At 40.4% G+C, this 26,412-nt stretch overlaps 2 protein-coding genes across 2 annotated transcripts in view; both read right to left on the bottom strand.

Moving 5' to 3' along the window:
• xrn1 (5'-3' exoribonuclease 1) overlaps window positions 1-3,217 on the bottom strand; it is a 28,318-nt gene extending 25,101 nt beyond the window's left edge. The window contains exons 1-5 of the mRNA XM_050074521.1: window positions 2,998-3,217; window positions 1,618-1,850; window positions 789-886; window positions 300-409; window positions 54-164 (exon numbers count right to left, since the gene is read on the bottom strand). Of these exons, the coding sequence (XP_049930478.1) occupies window positions 54-164; window positions 300-409; window positions 789-886; window positions 1,618-1,850; window positions 2,998-3,072 (627 nt within the window). The 5' untranslated portion in view covers window positions 3,073-3,217. The remainder of the gene's footprint in view (window positions 1-53; window positions 165-299; window positions 410-788; window positions 887-1,617; window positions 1,851-2,997) is intronic.
• A 2,459-nt stretch (window positions 3,218-5,676) lies between these two features.
• Window positions 5,677-24,958, bottom strand: cop1 (COP1 E3 ubiquitin ligase). The gene is made up of 20 exons (XM_050074594.1): window positions 24,249-24,958; window positions 24,048-24,107; window positions 23,210-23,307; window positions 22,513-22,577; window positions 22,278-22,397; window positions 17,507-17,575; window positions 16,424-16,483; window positions 16,181-16,260; window positions 15,864-15,927; window positions 15,368-15,482; window positions 14,199-14,334; window positions 13,878-14,021; window positions 13,133-13,241; window positions 12,900-12,981; window positions 12,684-12,800; window positions 10,613-10,730; window positions 9,966-10,090; window positions 8,461-8,621; window positions 7,655-7,699; window positions 5,677-6,902 (listed from the first exon to the last, which is right to left on the bottom strand). Exons 1-20 carry the CDS (start codon window positions 24,596-24,598, stop codon window positions 6,885-6,887), a joined length of 2,136 nt encoding a protein of 711 aa, XP_049930551.1. The 5' UTR covers window positions 24,599-24,958; the 3' UTR covers window positions 5,677-6,884.
• Between the last annotated feature and the right edge of the window lie 1,454 nt (window positions 24,959-26,412).

A 26,412-nucleotide genomic window follows, 5' to 3' on the forward strand; every position in this document is an offset into this window, starting at 1 on the left:
CAGAGGGTTTAATCAATAATGAACACCCTCATCTAAGTCCACACAAACCCTACCAAGTCAGCATCCAGGCCATATAGGCAGTGTCGGGTGTTGGGGTTGTGACCGGGATTGGCGTTCTCAGAGCGAATGAACTCCATGATCTTGTGTTCTCCCTCCCCTGGGGTCTGTAAAGAAGAGAAACACAGACTTGGTACAGGCAGTACTGAAGCTGTAACAGAATCACAGTGACTAAACAGTAGCACAAACACTGGTGCCAAAATGCTGCTATTGAAACTACAGTGGCCATTCTGTTAACACACCTCATGACCAGACAGGTAGACGTTGACATTCTGCCATAGCTTGTCAGTGGAGAGCTTGTTGTGGACAAAATACTTGAGCTGCTCCTGGAGTCTTGCCATGAAGTCAGTGCCTGGAAGAAGGATGTGTGATTAAAGGAGTTGCTACCAACTTTCTGAGAACAGGCACGTTTACATCTAATATGTTAGGATTGTATAAAATATGTCCATGCTAAAAACAACATAATTTTACTGACAATAATACGTTGCAATACAGGAGAAAAATGCAGTTGCCCCATAGTTCAACAGAAAAAACTAAACCCACAATGCCTGAATTCCACTTCCCAAACACATTTTCGTTAAAAACCATAGAAGAAAAAACAAGAAAGTTAGAAAGAAATGATTTCCCTACCCTGACATGAACAGGTACCTTTGTACATGTCATGCTATAGCTGCTTCTCTAAATCCTAATGAGTGCTGTTCATTTTGTTTAGAGCTCGCAAGCATTCCTACCAGGAGTGATACAGTTGGAGTCGAAACGAGCCTCTGTGGGAAGCACCTCTCCTTTATCCAGAGCTTTTTTTATCTTTTCCTCTGCTTCTTTGGCGGACCTAGACACACAGCCACCCACACACACAGACGCACGTACACACACACACAGACACGCATATATAAAAGAGAGCAGGTCAGACTCACAGTCTTGGGCTGTTATCTTGCCTGTTGTCTGGTTTCTTCAGTTTTTACCAAAGCAAATGTTGCGTTTTAGTTCTAGTCTGAGGCTCATTCTGCCTTATTAGGCAGCACCACCAACATCACTGCTCAACCACAGAATTATACCAGACATTGTATAACTACATTTGCAAACAGAGTCGTCATCTTGATCAGATTACCAAAAGAGAATGTGCCATTATTTACACTTGTGATTTAAGGTCATGGTGCAGAAATCTTTATAAAATTTCATCTCTTTATTTGGTCACCTCAAGAAAAGCTACTGCAACAACCTAAATTTAACAATCATGTTCAATTGTCTTTGACATTGAAATAGAGAAGTGTTAAGTGGTGGGAGGGCGACAAGTTTATATATTTTACTATGGGGTAAAAATCATTCCATAATCATTTAATAATAACAATAACATTTTGGTAACCCTATGGTTATAACAGGAACTTGCGTTCACCCTTTCATAACAAAGCCAGACAGACATACCAACATTAAATTCAGGTCTGTAACAAGGTCATGGAGCAAGGTCAGATGACCCCAGCTGACCCACTCTGGGTGTCACCCTGTACACAAACAGTCAGAAAGAATTGCTTTGTGTTTCTTTAATGCTGTATCCATCTCTACCTGAATCTCCGTCCTCTCTGCTGGTTCATCTTTGCCCTCGGTGCCACGCCATCCACCGCCATGAAGAAGACCTTGCGTGGCTTGATGATCCTGAAGAGCACCTCCAGGTAATGGAAGATGTCAGCAAAAATCTTTTCCTCGGAAATGCGAAAGTGGACATCTTCGTCGTTCGGGTGGGAACACTGGTGGATGATCCCATTCATGTCCAGGTAGAGATTGTCAAATTCTGGAATCTGAAAAGAGAAAGAAACATAAAAAAATTAAAATTGTTAAAGTGGATTCCTGTAAAGTGACAAATTTGTAAAATCTATTGATATTCCTTGACTGCGTGGAATACATCTCTCCCTGTTTTGTTTTGTCTTAACATATGCTGGTGTGTCCGCAAGGGGGTATCCTTCACATGACACATTTTGTAAGCCAAAAGTAAAAGGGTCGACTCATCTTTGGCAGTCACCAGAAGCATTTTAATGAGCTCCTTCAGCCTGACACAGACACCAAAATACTCTCTCCGGTGACACATCAAGGTGACATGTAGGTTTAGTAACACAGGGGCAAAATGTCCTTTATGTTTTTAAAACTGGGCTGACCTATACTATAAGAACAGGGTATACAGCTTACTTTGCATATCCACTGTCCTCCAATATAAAATGTCCTTATTATTGTCTTATCAAAGCTGGCTTACGCAATGAGAGTGACACCGAGCAACGTCCAGCTGATGAAACTGCTGCTCAAGCAGTGAAACACTATCCGCCTTACTACACAGGGAACTAGGTCACTAAAATCAATTCAGGCAGCCCAAATAACTGAGCTTAAATAACTAAGTCATGTAGGGTTAACTCACATTGTCGCCTGTTGTATCAACTACAGGCTGACCACATAATGAATGCATTTTCAACAACTTCACAAACATTGCAAAGCAGGGAGACTGTAAACTAGATGGCAACAGTAACTAGCGGCAGCTTCTTCTTAGTGTGAAGTTGAACAGCCAGCTGACTGTGAGGGAATGCTAGCTGACTGTTGTGAGGAATGTTCTTGCCCAACAAAAACCTAAATTATCCGGTGGTATAGCATTTACTAAGTTATATTCACGTTTACATTTAATGTGCACACGTAGAGGGTAGCAAAATAGCAAGCGAGTTTGTGCTGGAATTGTATAAATAACGCTGCGTCTATGTTGACTTTAATTAAACAATGGAGTCAAAAGGGACTGACAAGAGATATGTCCTGTTACCGGGTGAAACATTGTGAAGCTACGGGGGATAAAAGTTCCAGGGCCCGCTATACTTAGCTCGCTGATAGCCAACAGATAGCTAAGCTAACGCAGCGGCTATCAGTAACAGTGGCTTGAGAAGCTAACGATATTCATCAATGGTTTCCTACCTGATGTTCCTTGACAACTTCACTGAGACAAGGATAGCGCTCTGAAATCCATCGGTAAAACTTCGGTACTCCCATCTTCACCACGAAAGTTTCGACCTCTAGATGAAATCAGTAAACAGCCAAGTAACTAAATACGGCCAAGGTTTAACTGGGTAACATCAGAACTTCAGTAGAATCCGGTTTTGTTTCCAGCGGCCGCTAACTAGCTAGTTGTCCGTGGTCCGTCTGCCAAAACCTTCCGCCACTATTCTGAAAACAGTAGTTCCTTTTTTTGTTTCCTACTGATGGCCTCTTCATCTTCCTCGTCCCTAAAGAAAGCATATCTCTCCAAATAAATAAATAAATAAACAAATAATGAAATATGAGGAAAAACAAGTCAATAAAAAAAAACCTTTTTACAGAAAACCAAACAATGGGCTACTTAGCCAAAACATTATTTAAAAGTCCTAATTTTTTTCTTTTACTTAACACATTTTCTTGAATAAACTTTTTAATATCACAATTTTAACCTGATAAATTCAAAATTACAATTAAATCATGAGATGCAGTCTTGGTCTCAGCTGGCGTTCAAGAAGGGGGACAGAGAGGCTCAGGGGGTTCAGCATGAGCTGAAGGGGAAACTGAGACAGGCAAAGGTGGACTACAAAAGAAAGGCGGAGAGTAAGCTGCAGTGGAACAACATCAGAGAAGTGTGGAAGGGAATGAGGAACATAAAGGGCTATTCAAAGAAGAACCGCCAGGTTATGGATGGTGATGTGGACAAAGCCAACAACTTCAACCTGTTCTATAACAGGTTTGATGGAGGAGGCAGTGTTCACCCAACCCCTGCATCCATCCCCCCTTCCACAGTGTCACCTGCTGCTGCTACTCCTGCTCCACTGTCACCTGGAAGTAGCCCCTCCCCCACTACTGCAGCTACAGCTACCACCCATGGCCAACTACCACTGTCCTTTACAGCAGGCGAGTCCAAGGCTCCTGAAAGACTGTGCAGCCCAGCTAGCAGAGCCCCTTCAGTGGCTCTAACAGGAGGCTTCGAACAGGCAAAGTCCCGGTGCAGTGGAAAACATCTTGTCTCGTACCGGTGCCCAAAATCGGGCGCCCGGTCAAGTTAAATAATTATCAATTGGTGGCCTTAACATAATACATTATGAAGACCCTGGAGCACCTGGTCCTCCGTTTCCTGAGGTCAGAGATCACTGATGCAGTAGACCCCCTCCAGTTTGCCTATCAGGAGCACATAGGAAGATGCGGTTCTTTACATGCTGCATCGGGCCTACACCTACTTGGAAGAGCCGGGGTGTGTTAGGATCCTTTTCCTTGAATTTTCAAGTGCGTTTAATACCATCCAGCCCCCCATACTGAGAGACCGGTTGGAGGGGATGGGAGTAGATCACCTCCTGGATAACAGACTACCTGACAGAGCGGCCTCAGCATGTCAGGCTTGGAAGCTGTGTCTCCAAGATGGTCAGGAGCAGCACTGGTGCTCCACAGGGAACTGTTTTAGCACCGTTCCTGTTCACAGTCTACACAGCAGACTTTAAGCACAACTCAGAGTCCTGCCACATATAAAAATACTCTGATGATAAAGCTATTGTTGCTTGTATCAGGAGCAATCAGAAGTGGGAGTACAGGGACCTTGTGGATGCCTTCAGGGACTGGTGCAGTACGCGCTGTCTCCACCTGAACACAGCCAAAACCAAGGAGACTGACTGATGCCCTCTACTGGAGGGGGCAGAGCCCTCTGTTCTTCCCACAGACACTGAGGTCCTTTGATGTGTGTGTGGAGATGTTGACCATGTTCTATCACACTGTGGTGCCAAGTGCACTCTTCTACGCTGCAGTGTGCTGGGGAGGCAGCTTGACAGACAAAACATCAAGCATTTGGACAGGCTGGTTAAAAAAGCTGGCTCAGTGCTCGGCAGGAGACTGGACCCATTAAGAACTGTGGTGGAGAGGGGCACATTCAACAACCTGAAAGCTTTAATGGACAATAGCAGACACCCTCTCCACAGCCTCCTGGAGCGACAGAGGAGCAGCTGCAGCAGTTGGCTCATCTCACTGCGTTGCAGGACACAGCGTTTCAGGAGATATTTCGTCCCCACAGCAATAAGACTGTTTAATGCCTCCTGAATCCAGTCACACACACACTCACACACATTACATTAGCCACAACTGGACAAGACTCACTCATAGACAGACGTTATAAATGATTAACACATCATCATAACCACCTTAATTAATCAGAAATGAGTTGAAAAGGTACGCTACGTGATAAAAAGATACATAAAGAAAAAGGAAAATATACAGTTACTGCTGCTTCACAATCTTGAGGCCTGCGTTAATGATATAATTGATTAGCCATTAAGGAACAAAATATTTGCTGTGGAATTAATTTAATCAGTGGTGACAGTATCTCATTTATTATTTTCTGTTTGACGTTGCTCTGTGAGACTTTGTTCATGTAATTTAAATTTAAAAAAATTAAGTTTTAGTCTCCCTGTTGTGCTATTGAGACCAGCAATCTTTTGTTTTCATTGCTCATTACGAAATTACAGTAGTCAGCATTTAATTTCCAGAGTAAGAGAACTACAACAAAAGGCTCTTGCAGTGATAGGTGTCACACATTTAGTATAAAATAAAAGAGTAAACACAACATTTAGTGGCTCTCTGGTAGATTTAATGGATCACCATTTCACACAAGGTTCAAACACGCCAGATGAGACCCATCAGTAAACAAAACTGTTAAGAGAATGCTTTAAATGCCAAAAATATCTAATAAAAACAAATGGGACAAGGTTGTTTTGAAATAATTTATTCAGTTATACAAATACAAAACACCTCTCTCACTCAGTTATCATAAAATAGGTAGGTCTTGGCGGTGTTTAACCAAATCCTCTCAATGTCAATGTTGTCAACACGGATCACCCCTCCACAGAAACTGACAGCAGTCTGTGTGGAGTTAAAAACGTAGATGTACAGTATGCGAAGAGTAATTCCATTGCTACTTTAAAACAACTAAATCTGATTCTGAGGTTCTCATTTTTCAACAAGCAACAAACAGCTCACATACACGTGGAAAAATAATCCAGTTCGATGTAGCACTGCAGAACAATGCCTTAAGTTACATGAGAATTGCTGTGATCACAGGAAAACACGTCAAATCTCATTTTGTTCCGACAGATACAGAAACATCAGTCTCTCAACATTTCCATTATCCTTGACCTCCGTACAATTAATCACATTCTACACTTGTAAGCCGGAAAAGAAACTGACGATACGCTTGACAGAATGAAATTCAAGTCATATTTATTAAAACTGGTTTCTCCCAATCTGAAAAACACAAAAACTACACGTAAAGGGGGAAAAACAGGTGGTTGACAAACAATGAGGGGGGGTTAAAAGCTTCATGTGAAGACATCATTTTTGCATGTCATTTTGTTTGTGCTTTGGCCTTTAAAAGGAAAAATGCATCACACTAGTAGCGTTTGGCTGGCTGTACCCTCAAGAGGAGCAGCTCAATTAAAAAAAAGGTACAAGTTTTGATTTTACCTAAAACCATAAAGAGGCGTTCTATAGTAGCCGATATAACTTTACTGAAAGGAAACTAAAATGTTTTCTAAAGTCTCTTGTTCCATTTGTGCCCGAGCAAGGTCCTCGTTTCTTTGTTGTAAAAAGACAGCACATCTTCTCCTGCTATACTGATGTACTGGTCCACAGTCTTTCTGCTGGAGCTCATTAAAATAAGACAGGTTCAGTTTATATCAGCTCTCCTGCTGTTGTCGGATATCCTTGTTCAGCAAGCAGCCTGGGCTCCTCCTGCATCAGACTGATCCTCTACCAAACAAACAGAGGCTGATTTGATCACACACTGATGATATGGCGGGCCGTCAGACAAGCTCAAGTACCTGTGTGGAGAGAGAGGATAGAGCTGTAATGTTATCTGTAGCTCACTGTCACTAGAATCAAGGTGTTGAAACAGTGAGTTTAGTTGTTGCTGTTAACAAAAGTGCGGCACGGCGGGAAATTCTAAGTATAATACTACAGACTGAGTGAAGCATCTCTCCTGTTTTTAAATAGGTGGCCTCAACAGTAGACTGGACCTGTAACCCCCAAAACCACTGTTTCAACAAACTAAAACACATTACATTCCTAAAAATACATTCTTTCCCACTCATCCCTTGTGACACCTCATCATGCAGATCATTTTAATTTGATGTAGTGGGGTTTAAAATATCTGTCAGTGGATTTTCTGCTGCCACCCTGTACAACAAAGGTGAATGGCTTTTTGTGTGCTCAAAGCATCCAGAACCTACACTTCACATACAGAGTATTGTCTGCGTATTTTGACCTCTGACAAATGTCAGAGGCATTACATTTGGATTTCGGATGTGCCTTTTAAAACACAGTGACAAAAGTGCAAAAAAGAAGGTTCCTTTTGTATTAGATCTGAAAAGATTGGCCGACTGAAAGAAAACTAATTAGCAACTAACTTGCAAAAACTTCAAACATTCTCTGATAAAAACAGCTGCGAGTTTCTTGTCAACTGACCGACTGACTGAGCTCTAACTCGGCATGACACCCAGGCATCAGTCTGAAACCTGGCGCAGTAGGACTGTAGTTATTAGTATGTTCTGTGTATAACTTTCAAAACACAAACCTTGATTGTTCCTTGACTGTTCGCAGCAATCAGTACATTTGACTCCTGAAAAACAAAGTATAATAATAAATCACAACATAGTGTTGGTAACATTTAATCATCTATTAGGACAATATTACAGTTTGTTTAACAAAATATGACATAAAATAGGACTTTTGTGAACTGTACTGTTCATTCTTTTTGTGTAATAAGGCAAGCTGAATTGGAAGTAAGATTCTCATATCACATCATGTGGTCTGATGACATTTAAAAACTATATAATTGATCCTTTATCATGGCTAAAACACATTTCCGTTTCAACAAGAGACTGTGTGCATTAACGCCATCTTCTTATTAACGGCAGACAGCAATAATAGACGCGCAGTGTTAATTTCGTTAACAAAAAGTTGAACCAAATATGTTTGTCAACGACCTTTTTATTCCCTGACTAAGATTAGATGACACCAACGTCACTGAAAACTAGCTGTGACTATATCAACATGTAATATTGTTGATGAAAAACGTAAACAAAATCTAGTAAAAAAAAAAAAAAAAACCGTAACTAAAAATACTGTTTTCAATGACAAAAAAAGAGGAGATAGACTTTTTTTTCCCCCAACGGTGATGCTGCGCCATATCAGGACTACACAGCAGCACACAATGACCACAGAAAGGAGGACTTGAAGTACTTGAGTTAAAGTTAACAATGACATCAACAGGCGGTGACATAATGTACACCATTGTTGTGATTGTCCATCTAGTACAGCATTTAAATATGAACAGCACATATAAAATTAACAACAAGTGTAACAATAATGTGAACTCACTCCATCAGGCAGGGCTCTCCAGCAGACCGCACTGACAAACTCATTGGTGTCGTCCTCCTTCTTGTCCTTGTCCAGGACACTCTTCACTGTGTCAAACTTGAACGTTAACAGTGTCTTGGAAAGTCCTTTGTAGTACAGGTACAGGGAGTTGTTTTCACTGCCTGTATAAGTACACACAAAAAACACACACAGAAAAGGTGATGTTTTTTTAAATAGATTGACAATTGTTAGATTGGCATTTGTTTAATTACAGGCTGCTGTAATAACTTCCTAAAAGAATAAATAATAAAACTATAGTGGTGCCCCTGCCCCTGCTGAGCGCATAGTAAGGAAATACTGCATTTCAGATACATTTGCAACATATTAACTATAAGCTAGGGCTGAGCAATATGACTTAAATATAATATCTTGATATTTTTAGGCTATATTACGATACACAATATATATCGCAATATTTTGAAAACTCATCTAAAGTACTGTAGACTACTAAAATACAAAATTATTAAATTAACTAGTCACAATAAAGTAGCCACTGTTATAATAAAGTTAAATAATTTAAGTAAGTTAATGAAAGTGGAAGCACTTTGCTCATCTTGGGTCGGACGTCTTAATGTTTTGCTGTGAACTTAAAGCTTCCAGTCAACAGTTAGCGGTTAGCACAAAATTAAACTGTTGCCACAGCGCTTTAGATGTGAGGATTCTCTCACTGCGTGCTGAAAACAAACAGCTCTCCAGTTCATATACTAATAATATTTGAAAGTCCCACTAACGCTCCATGGTTACAAAATGTGACTAAATAGTTGTGGTCTGGAGTCCTACAGGTACAGAGGCAAACTTCTCCTATGCTCATGCTATCGTTGATCTCATTAAATTAAACTGTAACCTTGGCACCGTTAAACATGACGATTTATTTACTGTAAGCTGAAAACAAACAGCTCTCCAGTTCATATATTAATATCTGCAAGCTGCAGTGGTGCTCCATGGTCACAAAATGCGACTAATAGTAGCGTTCTGGAGCCCCGCAGACATGAAACACACTTCGCCTGCTCACACTATCACTTATCAATCAATCAATCAATTTTATTTATAAAGCCCAATATCACAAATCACAATTTGCCTCACAGGGCTTTACAGCATACGACATCCCTCTGTCCTTATGACCCTCGCAGCGGATAAGGAAAAACTCCCCAAAAAAACCCCTTTAACGGGGAAAAAAAACGGTAGAAACCTCAGGAGAAAGTAATCTGAATGGGCAGAGTGTGTGTGACATATCACATTTGTGAGTCTTTCTTTATGTATGTGTGTCTGTGAAAGGGAGACAGCCAGAAAACAGAAACGCCAAAGCGAGTCTCATGCAGATGGCTTAAAAAAAGACCATATATACTCAATGTTCATGATAGTCATTTTATACATCCCATGTGAAACAAGCCACAATACATCAAGTACATCTGATATATTACCCATCCAAACTATAAGCTTTTGTACTGTTTGTAATCAATGCTTACCACAGGCAACATAGTCTCCATTGGAAGCCAGGCCTACAAAGTTCTTCTCATTGATATGACCTTTGAAGGAGCGCAGACAGTGAGGTTTGTTGACGTTCCACAGCTTCAACTGACTGTCCGTTGAGCTGTGAATTAAAGGATGTAAATATATAATGAGTCCACAACTGTAGGGCATTTTCTGACACGACTTCTTAGAAATGTTTTTCACTACTCTGAGATGGAAGATTATCAATTGTGTTGATAGATATTTTTTGTATGAAATCAGTGAACAGGGTGTCTACAAGTATCGGGCACTTAATTAAATGCTTTTTAAACAAATTTAACAGAATTTTTTTAACAAATCATCTTTTTCTTATTGAAGTATTGCAGGCAAGTAAGTAAAGTTAAGTAGTATATATGTGGGCCCATGCAGAGGTAGATTTAACATAGGAATATGGTTATTCGAGTGAGTTAGGTTGACCTACATGTTGCCAACAGGTAAGGTTTAGTGATAGGTTTAAAACATTTTAACATCAGAAAGGTGGACTTTCATGCCAAAGAGCTTCACTCATTTGACAAAAAGAAATGAAAAGATGGATAACTTTTTTGTACATACAAAAATATAATTTCAGCACAATACTGCTAAAAATAAGACTGAACTGACTTACGCAGAAACAATTTCTTCTCCGTTGACAAACTTGGCGTAGGACACAGCCTTCCTGTGGCCTTTGAACACCATGATTGGCTGCTTAGTGTTCCGTAGATCATAGTAGTGGACACAGTGGTCTGCAAACCAAAATAAAGGCAAGCATTCAGACGGAAGAAATGACAGAACATTCAAGAAGAGTGGGGAGGGGCTGTTGTATGCAAGGCTGCTCAGTTAGGTGTCCTTCATAACTGGACACAAATCTTAGCGTCAGAGGTATGCAGTAACCACCAAGGCAGGCAGCCATGGTGAAATGATGGTGCAATGCCTCTGTTGACATTTGCTAAAATGTTTCTTACAAGCTATGTGTTCTCCATCAGTTCTTGTTTTTGAATGAACGGTACACTGTGCCTGCTGGCTATTACGCCAATGTCTGAGCTTCTCTCCAGACAGTAAACCAACAACTTCAAGGTCAAGGAGGGGTTTCCTTTCCCAGACTTGGACCTCAGAGGACACAGGGAATGGCGTAAATAAGCCAGGGCAATTCACCGCTGGATAACACAGAGTTTGTGTGCTGCTCCATTTATCCAGCATAAGTTACCTGAAGGATTGTTTCTGTGTACAGGAGAATATTCAAAATTCTTATTTCTCCTTTGGGAATATGTATAAAAAAAAAAAAAAAAAAAAAAAAAAAAAAAAAAACGTTTTCAGAAGTTTGTCTGGACCACCAGAGTCTGTGAAACCACAAAAGAAATTTTGGAGATCACAAGGACAAACTACAGTGGTGTGGGGTGAGTGCACCCCATCGAGTGTTGCAATAATAATACTAATACACTGCAATGAGAGAAAAACAAGTTTCTTTGCCTATGATTTTGAAGAGACAAATTCTCATCATTTTTTCCCCCCAATGAACTTTTAACATTTGAAATAAACTCAACTGATTGGAAGTCCTGAGTCAGACTGTGTACAGTGACTTGTAAAGCTGCTTATACAGGGCTTGACGCTAACTTTTTTGCAAAGGAGCACATGTGCTCCTAAGTTGAAAAAGTAAGGAGCGCACAAAGAACTTTAGGGGCACAATGTAAATTGATCAAATAATGTGTTTTCCGTAATAAACGTGATGCAAATAGACATTTACAAGCAAAATTATTTAATGAATTTGTATACAAAATGTACAGAAAGGTAAAATCATCAAGTTTTGAAAAAGTAGTGCAATTTAATTTTGTCTTTAATGTTATTATCTTATATATATTATCTTTGCAATATGATTATCTTATATAATGTTATTACTATCCTAAAACATTATCCAGGTCCTCTGGAACAATGCAGGACTTATTTCCACCCTGCCCAGTAGCGGTACCGTGGCAATCGGTCCCTAACTGCGGGGAGAACGGAGCAGGCTTCCCCGGAGGTCCGCTGCTTTTCCCGGTCCCTCTTCTCCGCCACACTTTGACTTATTCCCACCCAGCTGACAGCCTGGCCATGGAGAACGGTCCCTAACTGCGGGGAGAACAGAGCAGGCATCCCCGGAGGTCCGCCGCTTAACCCGGTCTGTCTCCTCCACACTTTGACTTATTTCCACGCTGCCCAGCAGTGGTAACTTGGAGAACGGTCCCTCACTGCGGGGAGAGGGGAGAGGGGAGAGGGCTTCCCCGGAGGTCCACCGCTTGACCCGGTCCGTCTCCTCCGCTACACTTTGACTTATTTCCACACTGCCGACAGTGGGACTTATATTCATTGTGCCGACAGTGGCTTGGAAAACCGCCCATAACCATGTCACACAGGGAAGAGGGAAGGCGGCTGGAGTTGCTCTGACATTTGCAGTTAGATTATCATATTTTTTTATTGACAAAAATATAGGCTGCTTCGGCTGTTTTTTTTATGCGCACGTGCCCCTAAATATTTTTTACCGTTCGCACACATCTATTTTTATTCACAAATGCGAGTGAAACGTTCACACTGTCGAGCGCTGTATTATATGCATAAGAAACATGATGGTGATACAGAGTCAACACTACTGTCTACCAACAGTATTTTACTGGACAAAGACGAGGAATCTGACACTCACAACCTAAAACAAATCCTGATCTTACCTGCACAGCCGAAGGCCAGATGATACCTGGAGGTGGGACTGAATTTCACACAGCAGACATTAGCCTTAGCCTCGATGCTAGCGACAGAGTTGTCAAGATTGGTTGACCACAACTTAACTGAAACACAAAAACACATGAGAACATTTCACCATGAGCTGGAAAGACAGAGGATGTTTTGTGTCTAAACATATGTCAGGGAAAGCATTCCTCAGTTACCTTTAGCATCATCAGAACCAGAGGCTAACAGCTTAGGGTCCATCAGGTTGAAGTCAACGCTCCAACACCTTTTTTCGTGTTCCTTAAAGAGAGCAGAGGATAAAATTGATAAAATGCCTAATTTCATCAGTGATTCATGAAGTCAAATGTGCATTTACCAATATAGAGAATTCAAATAAAGACTGGACTCCTTATCACAAATAAAGCGATGCTCTAAGACCTGAGTCTCATACCTGGTAGACTTTGGACCTCTGGCCGGTGAATCCATCCCACAGTATGACAGTGCCCTCATAGTCGCTGCTAGCCAGAAGGTTTTTATGATAGCTGCTCCAGCTGATACAGCTACAACAAACAGGGTTGGGATCACTTTCACTTTAAGATTCAAGTTTGCAATTTGTCACATTTGTTAAGTGTTTCAATCTAGGGATGCACCGATTTATCACCCACACATCAGTATCAGACGTTCTTGTTCAGTTTTTCTGTTGTGTCACAGCAATTTTGCGCAGGCTAATAAGCAGGGCTCGAGACTAACGGTGTCCTATTCCCCCTGGGACATTGTAAAACATGTTTGGAATGAAAAGAAATCATCCCCAGGACCATTATTCTAGAATGATTTTGATTAAGTTTTTACAAATCTGAGACATAAGTCTGATCAGTACAGGCCTGCACAACACTACAACTCATACCCTGACAAAATAGAAATATGGGGACATTCTTTTTCCTTTCTAGTGTTATTGCGCATCATTTAATGTCTGATGATTTCTGTCACACCATATGCTAATAAAAGTACATTTTATTTAGTGAATGATGAAAGCAGTGCTGTAGAGGCCAGCATCATCAGCAGCGTTTTTGAACGTGTGTACAAAGAGTTTCTCACACGGCCTAAAAGGAGATCAGAACCACTCTAAAGACTGCACTGTATGATCTGAAAGATGCCTGCACGTCCCTGCTCCTGTGGGGAGGAATGATGTCTCCTACCTGATTTTGGAATTGCAGGTCATCTCATTAACAGGGTAGTGGATGTCCACAGCATCCTGGATCACTGTGCCATACTCAAACACCTTGATCTTCTTTGTCACACCGGCGATGGCAAAGTAGTCACAGTCTCGGTCAAACTCAATACTGAAACAAAGGTGAGAATACAGTCTATGCTGATAAAGATTATACTGTTAGAAAACATTTTTGTGCCTCTACTCATCACAGTGGGAAATAAACATCATAATGCCACCCAATTCTACACACCATGAGTCTTAAGGGATCAGTACCACAAAGTGCATACGACTAATAAACAAGTTGTACCTGGAGACAATACTGGAGCCGTTATACAGGTCACTGGCATACGAGAGGGTGGCGAGCGGCCGCACAGAGTTGTAGCGTGTAAACTTAGACAGACACTCCATAAAATCATCCAGCTGGTTCAGATTCCTGCCTTCATCTGGACACAATAGACACACTATTAAAATACTGTTCACAAGGAGCAACAGGGATATGAACCATATATACTGCATGTTATGGAAAAAAAGAGGTCAAATATAACCACACTGAATGTTGAAGGAGCTTCACGACACATTTTAACAGCAATCAGTTCTTATCACAGTAACATAATAACCAAAAATAAAGAGCATTTTGCGCTGTGTGTCACCATGTCTGGTTTCTGCTTTGTGCCTAAGATTTTTTAATCAGAAACACCATCTCTGCAACAGCAAGCAGTGAAGTTTGAGCAAATGTGGTCTTCATTTTGGAAATAGTAACTTCAGCAGTAACACAGAGGTGAGGCAGACACTACCATCCGTCCTGTGAAGCGAATATCCAGTTCTAAGAACTGAAGCCTTATTCTTTGTGCAAATATAGTCCAGTTTCTCCAGTGACGTATAAAATCAAACAACAGATGCGTAGCTGCCTACAGATGTTTCTAGACAAATTGCTATTGTTATGAGAGAATGAGGCCACAAGTTACTGCAGGTCTTGTACCCGTGATTAGAGCTGGGTTACAAACTCTGTTCTTTTAAGGGTACCGGCTGTATATCATTGGTCGTACCAAGTACCGATTGAAATTTTGGTTCCTGAGAGCATAACTGAGTGAGAGAGTAAAAGAAAGAACGACGCTTTGTCACCCCTGCAGCTTGTTCAAGTCGAAAGCAGTCCTAAGTGTGGTTATATTTTTCAGAACTCAATGGAAGTTGTGGAGATGGATCTGGGAGGGTAGAGGGTGGTATAGTGGGTTCTATTTTGTGTGGTGTGTAAAATGTTCTGAATAAACGCAACCAAGAGTTGTGAGTTGTGCCTGTACTTATTCCTAATAACATGCGGTTATTAGTAACATGTTAAATTTGTCTGTACTTATTTGATATACTTTATTTTGATTGAAATTACATCTTTGTAATTACAGAGAGAGTAAAACACACAAAAAAGGTACAATTGAGTACCGGTACCAAATCAAACGGTATGTAAATGATACCCAACCCTACCTGTGATACGTGACATTTTGTTGGAGAAGTAGCACTGTTCCAGGTCCTCAAAATGAGCTGTCAGCCTCTTCCTCCTCGACGCAAGAGTGCTGTTGTACCAGGTCTGTCTTTTGCCCTGGAAAAAGAATTCCAAGAATTTATGAGACAAGTCAGTGCTAAACTCATTTTGACATGTATTCTGTTGAAGCTCACATTGTTTTAGTTTTGATGAGAATTAAGTCTAATTTGACAGTTTAATATAAATTCTGACCGTCACAGTATCTCAAAAACCTGTGAGATCTAGATGTTTTTTGAAACAGCCATGGAACTTTTTCTCATGTTACTTTGAAGGCAAAACCAGTGGCTTGAATCCATATTATAAAAATTTTCAAAAAAGAGATACAAACAAACAGATTACAGGCCACATAACAAGATGATTGATGAAACTTTGAAAGAGGGTTAGAAATAGATTTAAAGGCAGCTGAACGACGTGTGTATGCATGTTTTTCTGCCTTACCTGGGTTGTTCCACCAAATCCTGGAGGCTGGCTGTAGTCTGGTGGCTCAATAATACTACTGCAGCTACTCAAAAAACAAACAAATAAAAAATATACAGACACATGAGGCATACTATACAGTGATACTGAACCCATAACATCTAGACTAAATGCATGATGTTTGCTATCAGCTGTGACGCTCCTACATAAGGATCTGTGCTGAAGAATAGGTTTCTATTTTGGTAAACAAAAAAGGTAAATGTGTTTGGTTGTACTGTGATGACGGAGGACTCATTTGCTGTACAGGCAGAATTTGTCAGAACAGAGGTCAGCCGTACCTGGGCGCTGGTGAGGGAGCTTCAACGTTAGGCACCGTGCACTCTGCCTCCATCATTGGACAGTACAGACCGCTCATTTCCTGGAAAATTGCACAGGTCACATGTCAAGCTGTGATGACGACTTGCTCCAGTTGTTGCCATTTCACAATATAATATGACTTCATAATCATGTGTACTGCTTCTCTAGCATTCCATGAGAGATAGGTAACACATACAGGAGCGCGATATGTTCTGTTACTTTACCTCGACACGCTTAATGTCATCTTCAAGAAAGTTGAGCTCTTTCTGTAGTTGCTCTAGTTGCTGTTGACAGAGCAGAACACATGAATACGCCTGCATGTGGTCAGTTTTAAAATTATTTCATGAAATATTTATTTGTTTGGGTTTTTTTAACACCTTCTTAAAATTTAAAACTTTATGCTTTTGTTCATGTGTTTTACTTGTACAAAGTTGAGTTTTCTCCAGTACAAAAGTGTTTCATATTTCTTTTGAAAATTGCATTGAGTTTCCAACAGACCAATCTTTGTACAGCAGTACTATCAGCACCGAAGCCAGGGGCTCTGCCGAAACCTCAGGGGGCCCTGGGACATGCTCTTCAGGCAGATTTAGGTCCCAGTTACAGTATATATGCACTACTTTTCATGCCATTTGAGATATTAGTATGCCAGAAAATATGTACATATTTTGGGAAAACAGGACAAGGAGAAAAAAAAATCATCCTGTGGAGCATACATCATATTTTGTTTCTAATTGTTCTACAGCTGTCGTCATCAATCTGAAACCATGACACAACAAATGTTTAGGGTGACTAATTTTCACTCCTGCCGCCTAAAATGAGGCAAAAACTGTCTGAGGTTACTACTTTTAAGTTACATCACACAAGTAGGGTAGGAAGTTGGCATAAAAAGCATTACATCTTAGGCCTTATTTTTGTTATACTATGCCAGAGTAGAGTTCACAGAGTAAATGTTTAGTTAACAAATCTGCTACATTTGAATCCATCCAAAAACATCTGGGCTGCTGTAATTGAAATCAAGAATTCTGAACAAGACGAACAGGTAAATGTGGTCTTCAATACTTTGAATTGAATATTAGGCGGACAGAATAACATTTACTATATTAGATTCTTTAGGGAATAGCATAGTGGGATAAACAACATGGGAAGGTATTATTATCCGAACAACACAAAGGTGAAAGTACTGTAAAACCTAAAAGATTTGTGACTTTTGGGAAAACACGTTGGAGCTGAAGCGCCAGAAGCCGCCTCCCCTCCCGCCAGCTCTGCCTCTGTGTACGATTATAATTTGAATATAAAAACAACAGTACCTCTCTCTTGTTTCTCCTGGCCTCTTTAAGGAACTCCATGAGGATCTGTCTCTGAGCTGCCTGGGATTCCTAGTGGAGAAACAGACATCAAACATAATCTCACATAACTACAAGTGAAGCTGCAGAATACCTTTGCTTATTCTCTGAAGACACAGTAGGATCATGTCAAAACATTTTAGTTGCCAATGGGAAAAACATATTGAACCCTGATGCTCTGGTCTCTCTACATCTTCATTCTGCTTCTAATATCTTTATAACACTGTAATGTTTACTCTAAATGCATTCTAACTGAACAACTTTAATTATTACACAAGTGATTTTACTCTCACTTGGGTACAATTTCTTTAAAGTTAAAGGACTTTAACTGGAATACAATATTCTAGTACTCTTTCCATCCCTGACACTTCAGCTTGAGAGCATTGCCAACTAAAGCGCAGTTGTGATGAAAAGAATGATCAAAATGAGACACAGACTATTAGGAGCAAGGATCTTATGCAATTTGACTTCAATTCCAAACTCGAGGGTTTATGGGTGTTGCAAGATGCTTTCTGACAACTGTGGCTAGAAGTCTTGCCATGCTTCGAATGTCCAACATAACTAAAAGAACCAAGAACAGGAAGTCAGGTCATATTTTGGACGGATAATTGTATTTTGCCATTTTTTTATACAGTCTAAACTAATGAAAACACCAAAGAAGGTAAGCAACAACATCCACTGCAGTTATTTCCATTAAGGTTTGCTTTGATGGCAAAGTCTTCAGTGAAACCCCACCAAGAAAAATGGATTTTTATTAGCAACAATTGATAATACATGACTAATAAAAGCCAGTATTTCAAGTCACCTACAATACACCTGCAAATTACAGTCAACAAACATCTGGAAAAACAATAACATTCCCTCAGAAAGTGTGAATTTGTTGCAGCCCATTAAGAGTAATCACTACATGTAGATCTCAAATTTCCTAATAATCACAACAAACAAGTCCCATCAGGTTGCGCTGAGACAAATAATTTGGCTCCAATAAGAAGACACGCTAACCAAAAATGTATGAAGAATAGGTCCTGTGAAAGAAATAAAAGCAGCCACTGACGCCAATTGGCTAGATGAACAATTCCACCAGGAAGATGAACTGAATAACCCCAGCTTCATATCTGGCACATCTGAATCAGGATCAGCACATTCACAAAAGCAAATATGAGAGGAATGACAAGGAACCTGAGCAGTGGAAGGTAGTGTCAGAGAGGAGTAGTAGTACCAGCAACTTAATAGAAAACAAACATTTGACCTGGTTCCTTTGTTTTAATCCAGAAATGTGAGTCCTTCAGTGTACTAATCTGGCTTGTGTTAGCTGTGAGATAGCTGACACATTGGTATTGGTCATTTTAAAATGTTTGATTGCCATATTCTAGATCCCAAGGTTAGAAGAAAGTGATATCCATCTTAAAATACTGATAGCAAGGTTAGAAGAAAGTGATATCCATCTTAAAATACTGATAGCACATTTCTATTAGAATTAATATAAAAAAAAAAAAAGAACGTGCGACTGTTCTCTTACGTGTCTGTCTCAACGTGTATCAAAACCAGAGCCACACACAATGGGACAGCACCCATGGGACACAGACTCAGACAAACCCACAGGCAATAGTATGAATGCCAACCTGCCTCTTCACAGACACCACAAACATACGTTCTTGACTAATCTGCTTTTTTGAAGACTGTCACTGCTGCTGGACTATCGGTCAAGAAAACTTACAGTGCATCGGTCTATTTTCAACATAACTGTGCCTCATCACGTGCTCACACACAACATTAGAACAGCAGTCAAATATGTTACTTCTGCAAACAAAGGGGATCACACCCTTGCACTCTCAGCCCTTGCACTCACTAAATGTGTTATTTGACAAATCCTGCAACTATTCCTGTACTAGAGGATGACACTGATCCCATATGACTGTGTCGGAGTCACTCTGTGGTCTACACAGCCATGATTTAATCTCACCATTTGATTTGTAACATCAATGCCTCAGCCTGCAACCAGTTCAGTTTGACATATGCTAGTTAAGAAATGTGTGAAAATGCGCCTGTTAAAAGTGTTTCCCTTCAATCATCATGCTCCAACCAAACTGACTGGGATGACTACACTGAGGCCGAGAAAAGACTGTTGTCATTTACGTAAACTTACCTCTGTGGATACTATCCAAGAGGACACCAATTGATCATGTTGTCCTAATAAGAAGCCTGATCAAACCCTGATGATTGTGTTTCTATACGCAAAATCATGGCCAACCATGCAGCCACTGTAGTTGACAAATATTCATGAACGGACACTAAGAAAAAGAGTTGTGGAGAATTTCCTTTCATGAATGTGTGTAAGAACCTGATTCAAACATATAAATTTAGTTATACAATTTCTTGTTATTTATCGACAGTCAAATACACAGATCCACGTGTTTGGGTGTGTGTGGAGGAGAAAGGAATAAAGATATGGTGTTAGAGAGCTCCCTTTGGAAGGCTATCTTTACCATGTAAACAACTCACTAATCTTATAGTGAGTGCATTTCAAAAGGAGATACTCAATCATAGTTCTCTTCACGTGTGAGGGAACTTATTTTCAAAACTGGTTAAGATTTTTAAACTCTATTTCTGCTGTCCCTCTGAGAGAGTGCTGATGTGACAGGACAGAAGTCAACAGGATAGGTTGTGGTTCATACTTCTCTTTTCCTGCAACTTTTTTTCAAAACACAAGCATTGTCAAGACAAGAAAAAAGGGGATGTTCGAGGCTATTCTGAAAGAGAAGTGTGCACCAGGTTTTACTGCATTTACTCAGTGTCAGTGTGATCCAGTAAACACATGTACCCTGCCTCTGCCACAATGACTGTGTCAAGCATCACTAAATCTTGTGTCTTTAAACACAACCTAAAGAATCTCTTTGCACATATCCGATATGTTACAACTGATGGAAGATGAAATTCCTCTCTCATGTACCACCACATTTACAGGACTAGTTCTCCTCTGTAAACGTTGCTGATTCAAAGCATCAGCCAAAAGCCCCTCGAGTCAGATCACATTTTATCAGCTGAATCACTGCACTTTTTTTTAGCTGCATCATTGTACACAACATGACATGACAGGCTATAAACTTTTCCAAACAGGATCTTCTTGTCTCAAAGTGACCTAACTACAAAACTAACTGTGATGGAAAAGGAGAAGGGTGACAGAGACAGAGCACAGTGTGACACACAGCAGAGCAACGTTTTCCTGTTATCTTATTTTATCTTTTATATTATTTAACATATTCTAATGTCTTATATATTTTCGAGATAACATTGATCATCTTGTTACAGTGCAATGTTCTGCGGGGAAACCATTGGTCCTGGCATTCATGTGGATGTCACTTGATGCACTCCACCCACCCAAACAGCACTACCTGATTGCAGTGGCCCAGCAGCAGTATGTAAAAACTGCTCAGGAATGGCGCAAGGAATGTGATGAAGAGCTCAAGGCATCGACCCCAAATTCCCCAGATCCCAATCTGATCGAGCATCTCTGGGACGTGCTGGTACCCCACCTCACAACCCACAGGACTCAATGGATTGTCCACCAACGTCCTGGTGCCAGACACCACAGGACACCCCCCAGAGGTCCTGTGTCCATGCCTCGCAGGTGATTCAAGGAAGAAGCCCCATCGTGGATCAGGGGTACCTCTGGGATACCGCCACATCCCACGAATGCTCGATCAGATTGGGATCTGGGTAATTTGAAGGCCAGTTCGAAGCCTTGAGCTCTTTATCACATTTCTCAAGCCATTCCTGAGCAGTTTTTGCGATGTAGCATAGTGCACGGTCCCACTGGGAGGCCACTGCCATCGAAGAGTGCAGTTGCCATGAGGGGGTGTACTTGGTCTGCAACGGTGTTTGGGTGAGTCCAGCGTGTCAAATGGCGCCCACATGAATGCCAGGACCCAAGGTTTCCCAGCAGAACACTGCATTGTAACAAGATGATCAATGTTATTCACTTCACCTGCCGGTGGTTTTAATGTTTTGGCTGATCGGTGTATATTCCAACAGTGTTTAAATAACGGTCCAGCTTCAAAATTAGAAAATCAATCTGTGGCAGCAAATGCCGATATCATGGGGGGGCCACCACAATAAATAAATGTGTGGGAAACCCTCAAGAACATGACTGCATTTCCATTTCACATATCATGTGTCCACGCATGTCAGTACTTCCCAGCTATAACAATATCTTGTCATATAATTAGTCACTTACATTTAGAAAAGTGATAGATGGATTAACCAATTAAAATATTTACATTAACAAGTCAATGAGCTTCTTGGCCACTGTAGCTAGCAGTGGTAATAGTGCATGAAACTCCACAAAAAGGACTGAACAGCCTCCTGCCTGCACAATTCATTGTTGCACCAGTGTGACTGTCTACCGCAGGCAAAAAAATAATAATAAAAAAGAATTTTGAAAATGAAATTAAAGATTGTTTAATGCTTCTAAGGCCTTTTGGGGGAACTGAATTCAATGCTTCTTAAGAGTTTTCAAAACCTGCAGATACCCTGGATTCACTGTCACCTGTTTTTCAGTGTAACCCACTGGCATCGATCCATCACAATCATGTGGTCACTTTATTGTGGTGAAAACATAACTCTCATGAATGGTTAACCCCCATCACTATGTGGAGCTATGCAGGCAGAATGCAAGAAATGGTTGGTACGAAAGAAAATGAAATACATGTGCGATCAGCCATATACCCTGACTTACCGCTTCCAGCTGCTTCTTCTTCTGGACCAGAAGCTCCAGCATCAGATTGACATTTGCCAGGTCCAAGTTCTCCTGGTCAGGACTCAACACGTCCTGGAACACCTGCCACCTAGACCCATTCTGAGGGTCAGAGACACCAATCAGTTATAAGTAAGAGATGTTTCACGTGTCACTTTCACAGGATTCACAGGTAGAAAGAACCAAAGCAGTTACAGTGTGTTTGTGTTGGACTTACAGGATGATCCAATTTTAGTCTCTTTTCCTCCGACCTTTGCTTCTGTTTCAGGATCAGTTCATTTACTGTAACATGGGGATGTGGGGGTGGAGGAGGTGGTGGAGAAAGGGTAAATGACAAAAGGTGGAAGCGCTATGACTTAAATAGCAAAGTAATGATACTTTGGGTGAGCCAGTCGAGCTGTGGTAAAAACAATAGAGACAGCACTATAACTACCAGTTTTATTACCATAATGGCTGGGTTATTTACTTTTAGTGTACTTTCGCAGCACTTTTGCTAGTGTCTGTCCTGTTTAGGATTGGAGAACATAAACTCTACCTCCAAGCAGAATAATTCATGTATTTGATCAAATATTTCTTGATGATACAGAGTGTGTTCATACTTTTGCAAACCCTAATTTCTAGCTTCAATTCATGTTACATTTGATATAAATATACACAGAATTTCCCCTTTAATTTATTATTAAATGTAAAACAAATAAATCTAATGCTTTAATTGTAAGATCAATATATTGTAGAGTACAGTGGATATGCTACCTGTGTCTTCCCATGCAAATATGAACTTTTTATTTATTTATTTATTTTTTTACAGCTCTTCTATTTCAAAGCTGTTTTCTTCACATCAGTGAAAGCAGAAAATACCTAAACAACACTTAATACATTTACAAGCCTCAACCTTCTGACTAAAAAATACCTACCAAGAAAATTTGGGTAAAGCTGATCCACATTATCGACAATATAGTTACACTTTGGACATCTGTTGCTGTCCTCCAAACTCTGTCGGATGCACTTGAAACTGCAGGAGGGAGAAACAACTGAATACTGTGGCAACAACTGAAACTGCACAAGGAAATGAGGACAAGAGAATACTGTTAATGTATGAGGTGCTAGTAATTAAGTTAATCCATATCCAACTGTCCTTAAAGTGCTGAAATGCCAGCGCAAAACCATGCTTAACACATACAAGTTTGACTTCTCTACTCTAATGTTGCGTTTGGGCATTTTTTTTAGAAAATGTTTCATCCTCTTGTTGCACTATTTTTTGCTTCAATTCCTGTTTGACGTTGGTGGTCACTCCATCTACATGCACACAAAGATTTGCTCATTCAGGCCACATTTTCAGTTCAAATCATCAAAAAAATATTGTGAAAAAATGTGCAAGGGCAAAGAGGGGCTTTTCTGAATGATGCAAAGGCTGGTTTGGGGTTGCTTAAGTGAGACTGTAAACCAAAAGTTTTTACTTTTAATAATGTAGAGGGTTTGTTTGGTAGTTGAGCAAAATGCTGAATAGGTGGAGGAGATTCAACTTGTCCTCCCCTGTCCCTGCCTGTAAGCATAATTAATACACAGCATGTGCAGGGTTATTTCTGTGAGCAAAAGTCTGACAAATGACACAAGTGGTTATATCTGACAAGCCTACTTTATTTTCACGGTTTCTTCTGCTGGGTGTATTAGCAGCTCCTCAAATAAACTTCAAATCATTTGCTGTGATAATAAATAACTTCCCCACTGCCTTAGCTAAAGCTGAACACTTACCAAAAACTGTGCCCACACTTTGTCATGTGTGCCTCTTCGATCATTTCGAAGCAAATTGGGCTGGAAAAGTAGACAAAAAGCCGTGTTAAGTGAATGTCAGTAGCTTTCAAACTTTACAAACACTATATCCAGCAGCTACAACATAGAGAAAATAACATTTTCCAGAAGCGGTCTTTCACGGCCACTCCAGTGAAAACTAACCAGACAAAGTCGTTGCTTTTATCTTCGTATGAATTTAAGAGGCCGTTGTAAAGGGGTGCTTGATGGAGGGATTTCTTTCTGCTGCCTGAGGACGCAGAGGGTCTGCTCAGAGAGGCAAACCCGCTCCGGGACGACGGCACGGCGGCCAAACTTGGCACCGACAAGCCGCCCTCGCTGGCTGTCCGGGAGGGCACAACATTTCCAGAATTGTTACCATTACTTGTGACGGCGTTGCTCCCACCGCCACCGTTGGTGTTCCCAGTGCCTCCTGTGCTGCTGCTGCTGCTACTTGTGCTGGGCACCGAACTCGCCCCGCCGGCGCTTTGCTGTGGCCGGTTGCTTGACATCATGCAAGGCCGACTAGAAACTCCACCAAAATCCGCTGCGTTGCTGTTCAAAGCATCCGGACACTGCTGCTATTTGGCTACTTTAGCAGGTTGGCTAGCTAGCTGGTTTGCTTATGTGCTAGCATCCTGGGAGAAAGCAACAGTGGCCAAACATCCAGCGTATTTAAACTTGTCCGTCGGTGTCTGCCTCACTTTTGTCACTGACGGCGTATTAGAAAATTACTGTTATATAAAGGACAAAAACACACGGACATTGAAACGGGCAATAAAACAACCACAACTGCGTTGTGCAGGAGATTAGCCGGCTAGCTACTGTTAGCTACGGAGAAGAATCTCTTGAGTTTCCTCGATTACCCAGGTGCCCAGTGCGCTCCCGGCTTTCAACCACCGCCCCCTAGCGAGAAGGAGTGTAGCTGCGCTTAAGTAAATTTTAATACATGAGCCGACCTAATTTACTTTGATTAACATCAGCAAAGACTCTATGGCAATTTGTAAACATGTTGTTTGTGGTGCCTTTGTACTGGATTCCATTATATTTTTTAGTATTTTTTCTTCTCCTTTATGTGACTGAACTGGATATGAAATCTTGAGCAGGGAGGTTCGCCCCTGACCTTGGAAATAATATGTGACAAAATCATCTCACATCAAATGTCTACAAGCTGTTACTGCACTTTTAATGGCATCTGATGCTGTTAAAAGCCCCCCAAAAGCCAATGAGTGGACTTGAGTTGAGATTATTTAGTCAGATATAATTAATCCAATGCACTGAAATTGATGCAGCACACCAAATGTGAAATAGTTGTCTTATATATATGGCCAGAAAAAAAAAGTAGCATAAGGGACTTCTTTACTTATCTGAGGAGGGGGCTGGCTGGGTTGTGACTTGTTTCTTTTTTGTTTGTTTGTTTTTGACAAAATCCTGGAGTTGAAATTAGCCTTGGTTTTTCACTCATTGTGCATACTGGTCAGTTTGTGCAACTTTGAAATGAAACGTATAATAAAATTATTTTGATAACATACCACTATTTTAAACTCAGATTTGTTTATTTATTATTATCATTTTTTTAATTTATTGTTTTCTTTTTTGTGGATGTGTTGGTTGCACATGATGTGTTTGGAAACCAAACTATAATTTCTGTTTTTACAGTTTCTAGCTATGATGAACAGTGGAATTTTGGCGATTTTAAAGAAAACATTCATGTTTTCTTTAAAATCGGTAGTAATATAAGAACAAAATAAAACCATTTAATTTTGTATGCCCCTCCCCGAAGCCAAAATAATAAATAGAAGTCTCTCCCCAGAGCCTTATAATTTTTTTTTTTACATGCTTCCCCCTTATTGCACCACCACTCCCCCCTCATAAATAATGAGCGGCCCCTAATAGTTTTAGACCTAAAACAAATCTAAATCAATGCTCCCTGTATTTGGCCAAATTCCCAGTTGAAATTTGGGATAAATAACAACAGCAACAGCCATTACAAAACTATACAATTGTACGACAAAATGGGCTCAAATTAAAAGCAAATTAATGGCTTTCCATTCATTATGTTGTATGTTGTAATAAATATACCGCATTTATTAAGGGGCCAATATATCAGCAAACTAAGAAAAATAACATCAACAAAAAAGACCAGTAAATGTTTGACGAAGTTTTGAAGTTTTATTAGAAATCCAATATTATTCAACATACTTCTGGATAAGTTGAAAATATAATATATAAATATGCACATAGTTACTAAATTATCGCCAGAAGGCTGAAAAATGTCCTTTGCAGGACATTATAGATTTATATAGATAAACATTATGTCTTTGGAGAT

The sequence above is a fragment of the Epinephelus moara genome, chromosome 21, assembly GCF_006386435.1.
Source record: "Epinephelus moara isolate mb chromosome 21, YSFRI_EMoa_1.0, whole genome shotgun sequence".
Taxonomy (NCBI): domain Eukaryota; kingdom Metazoa; phylum Chordata; class Actinopteri; order Perciformes; family Serranidae; genus Epinephelus; species Epinephelus moara.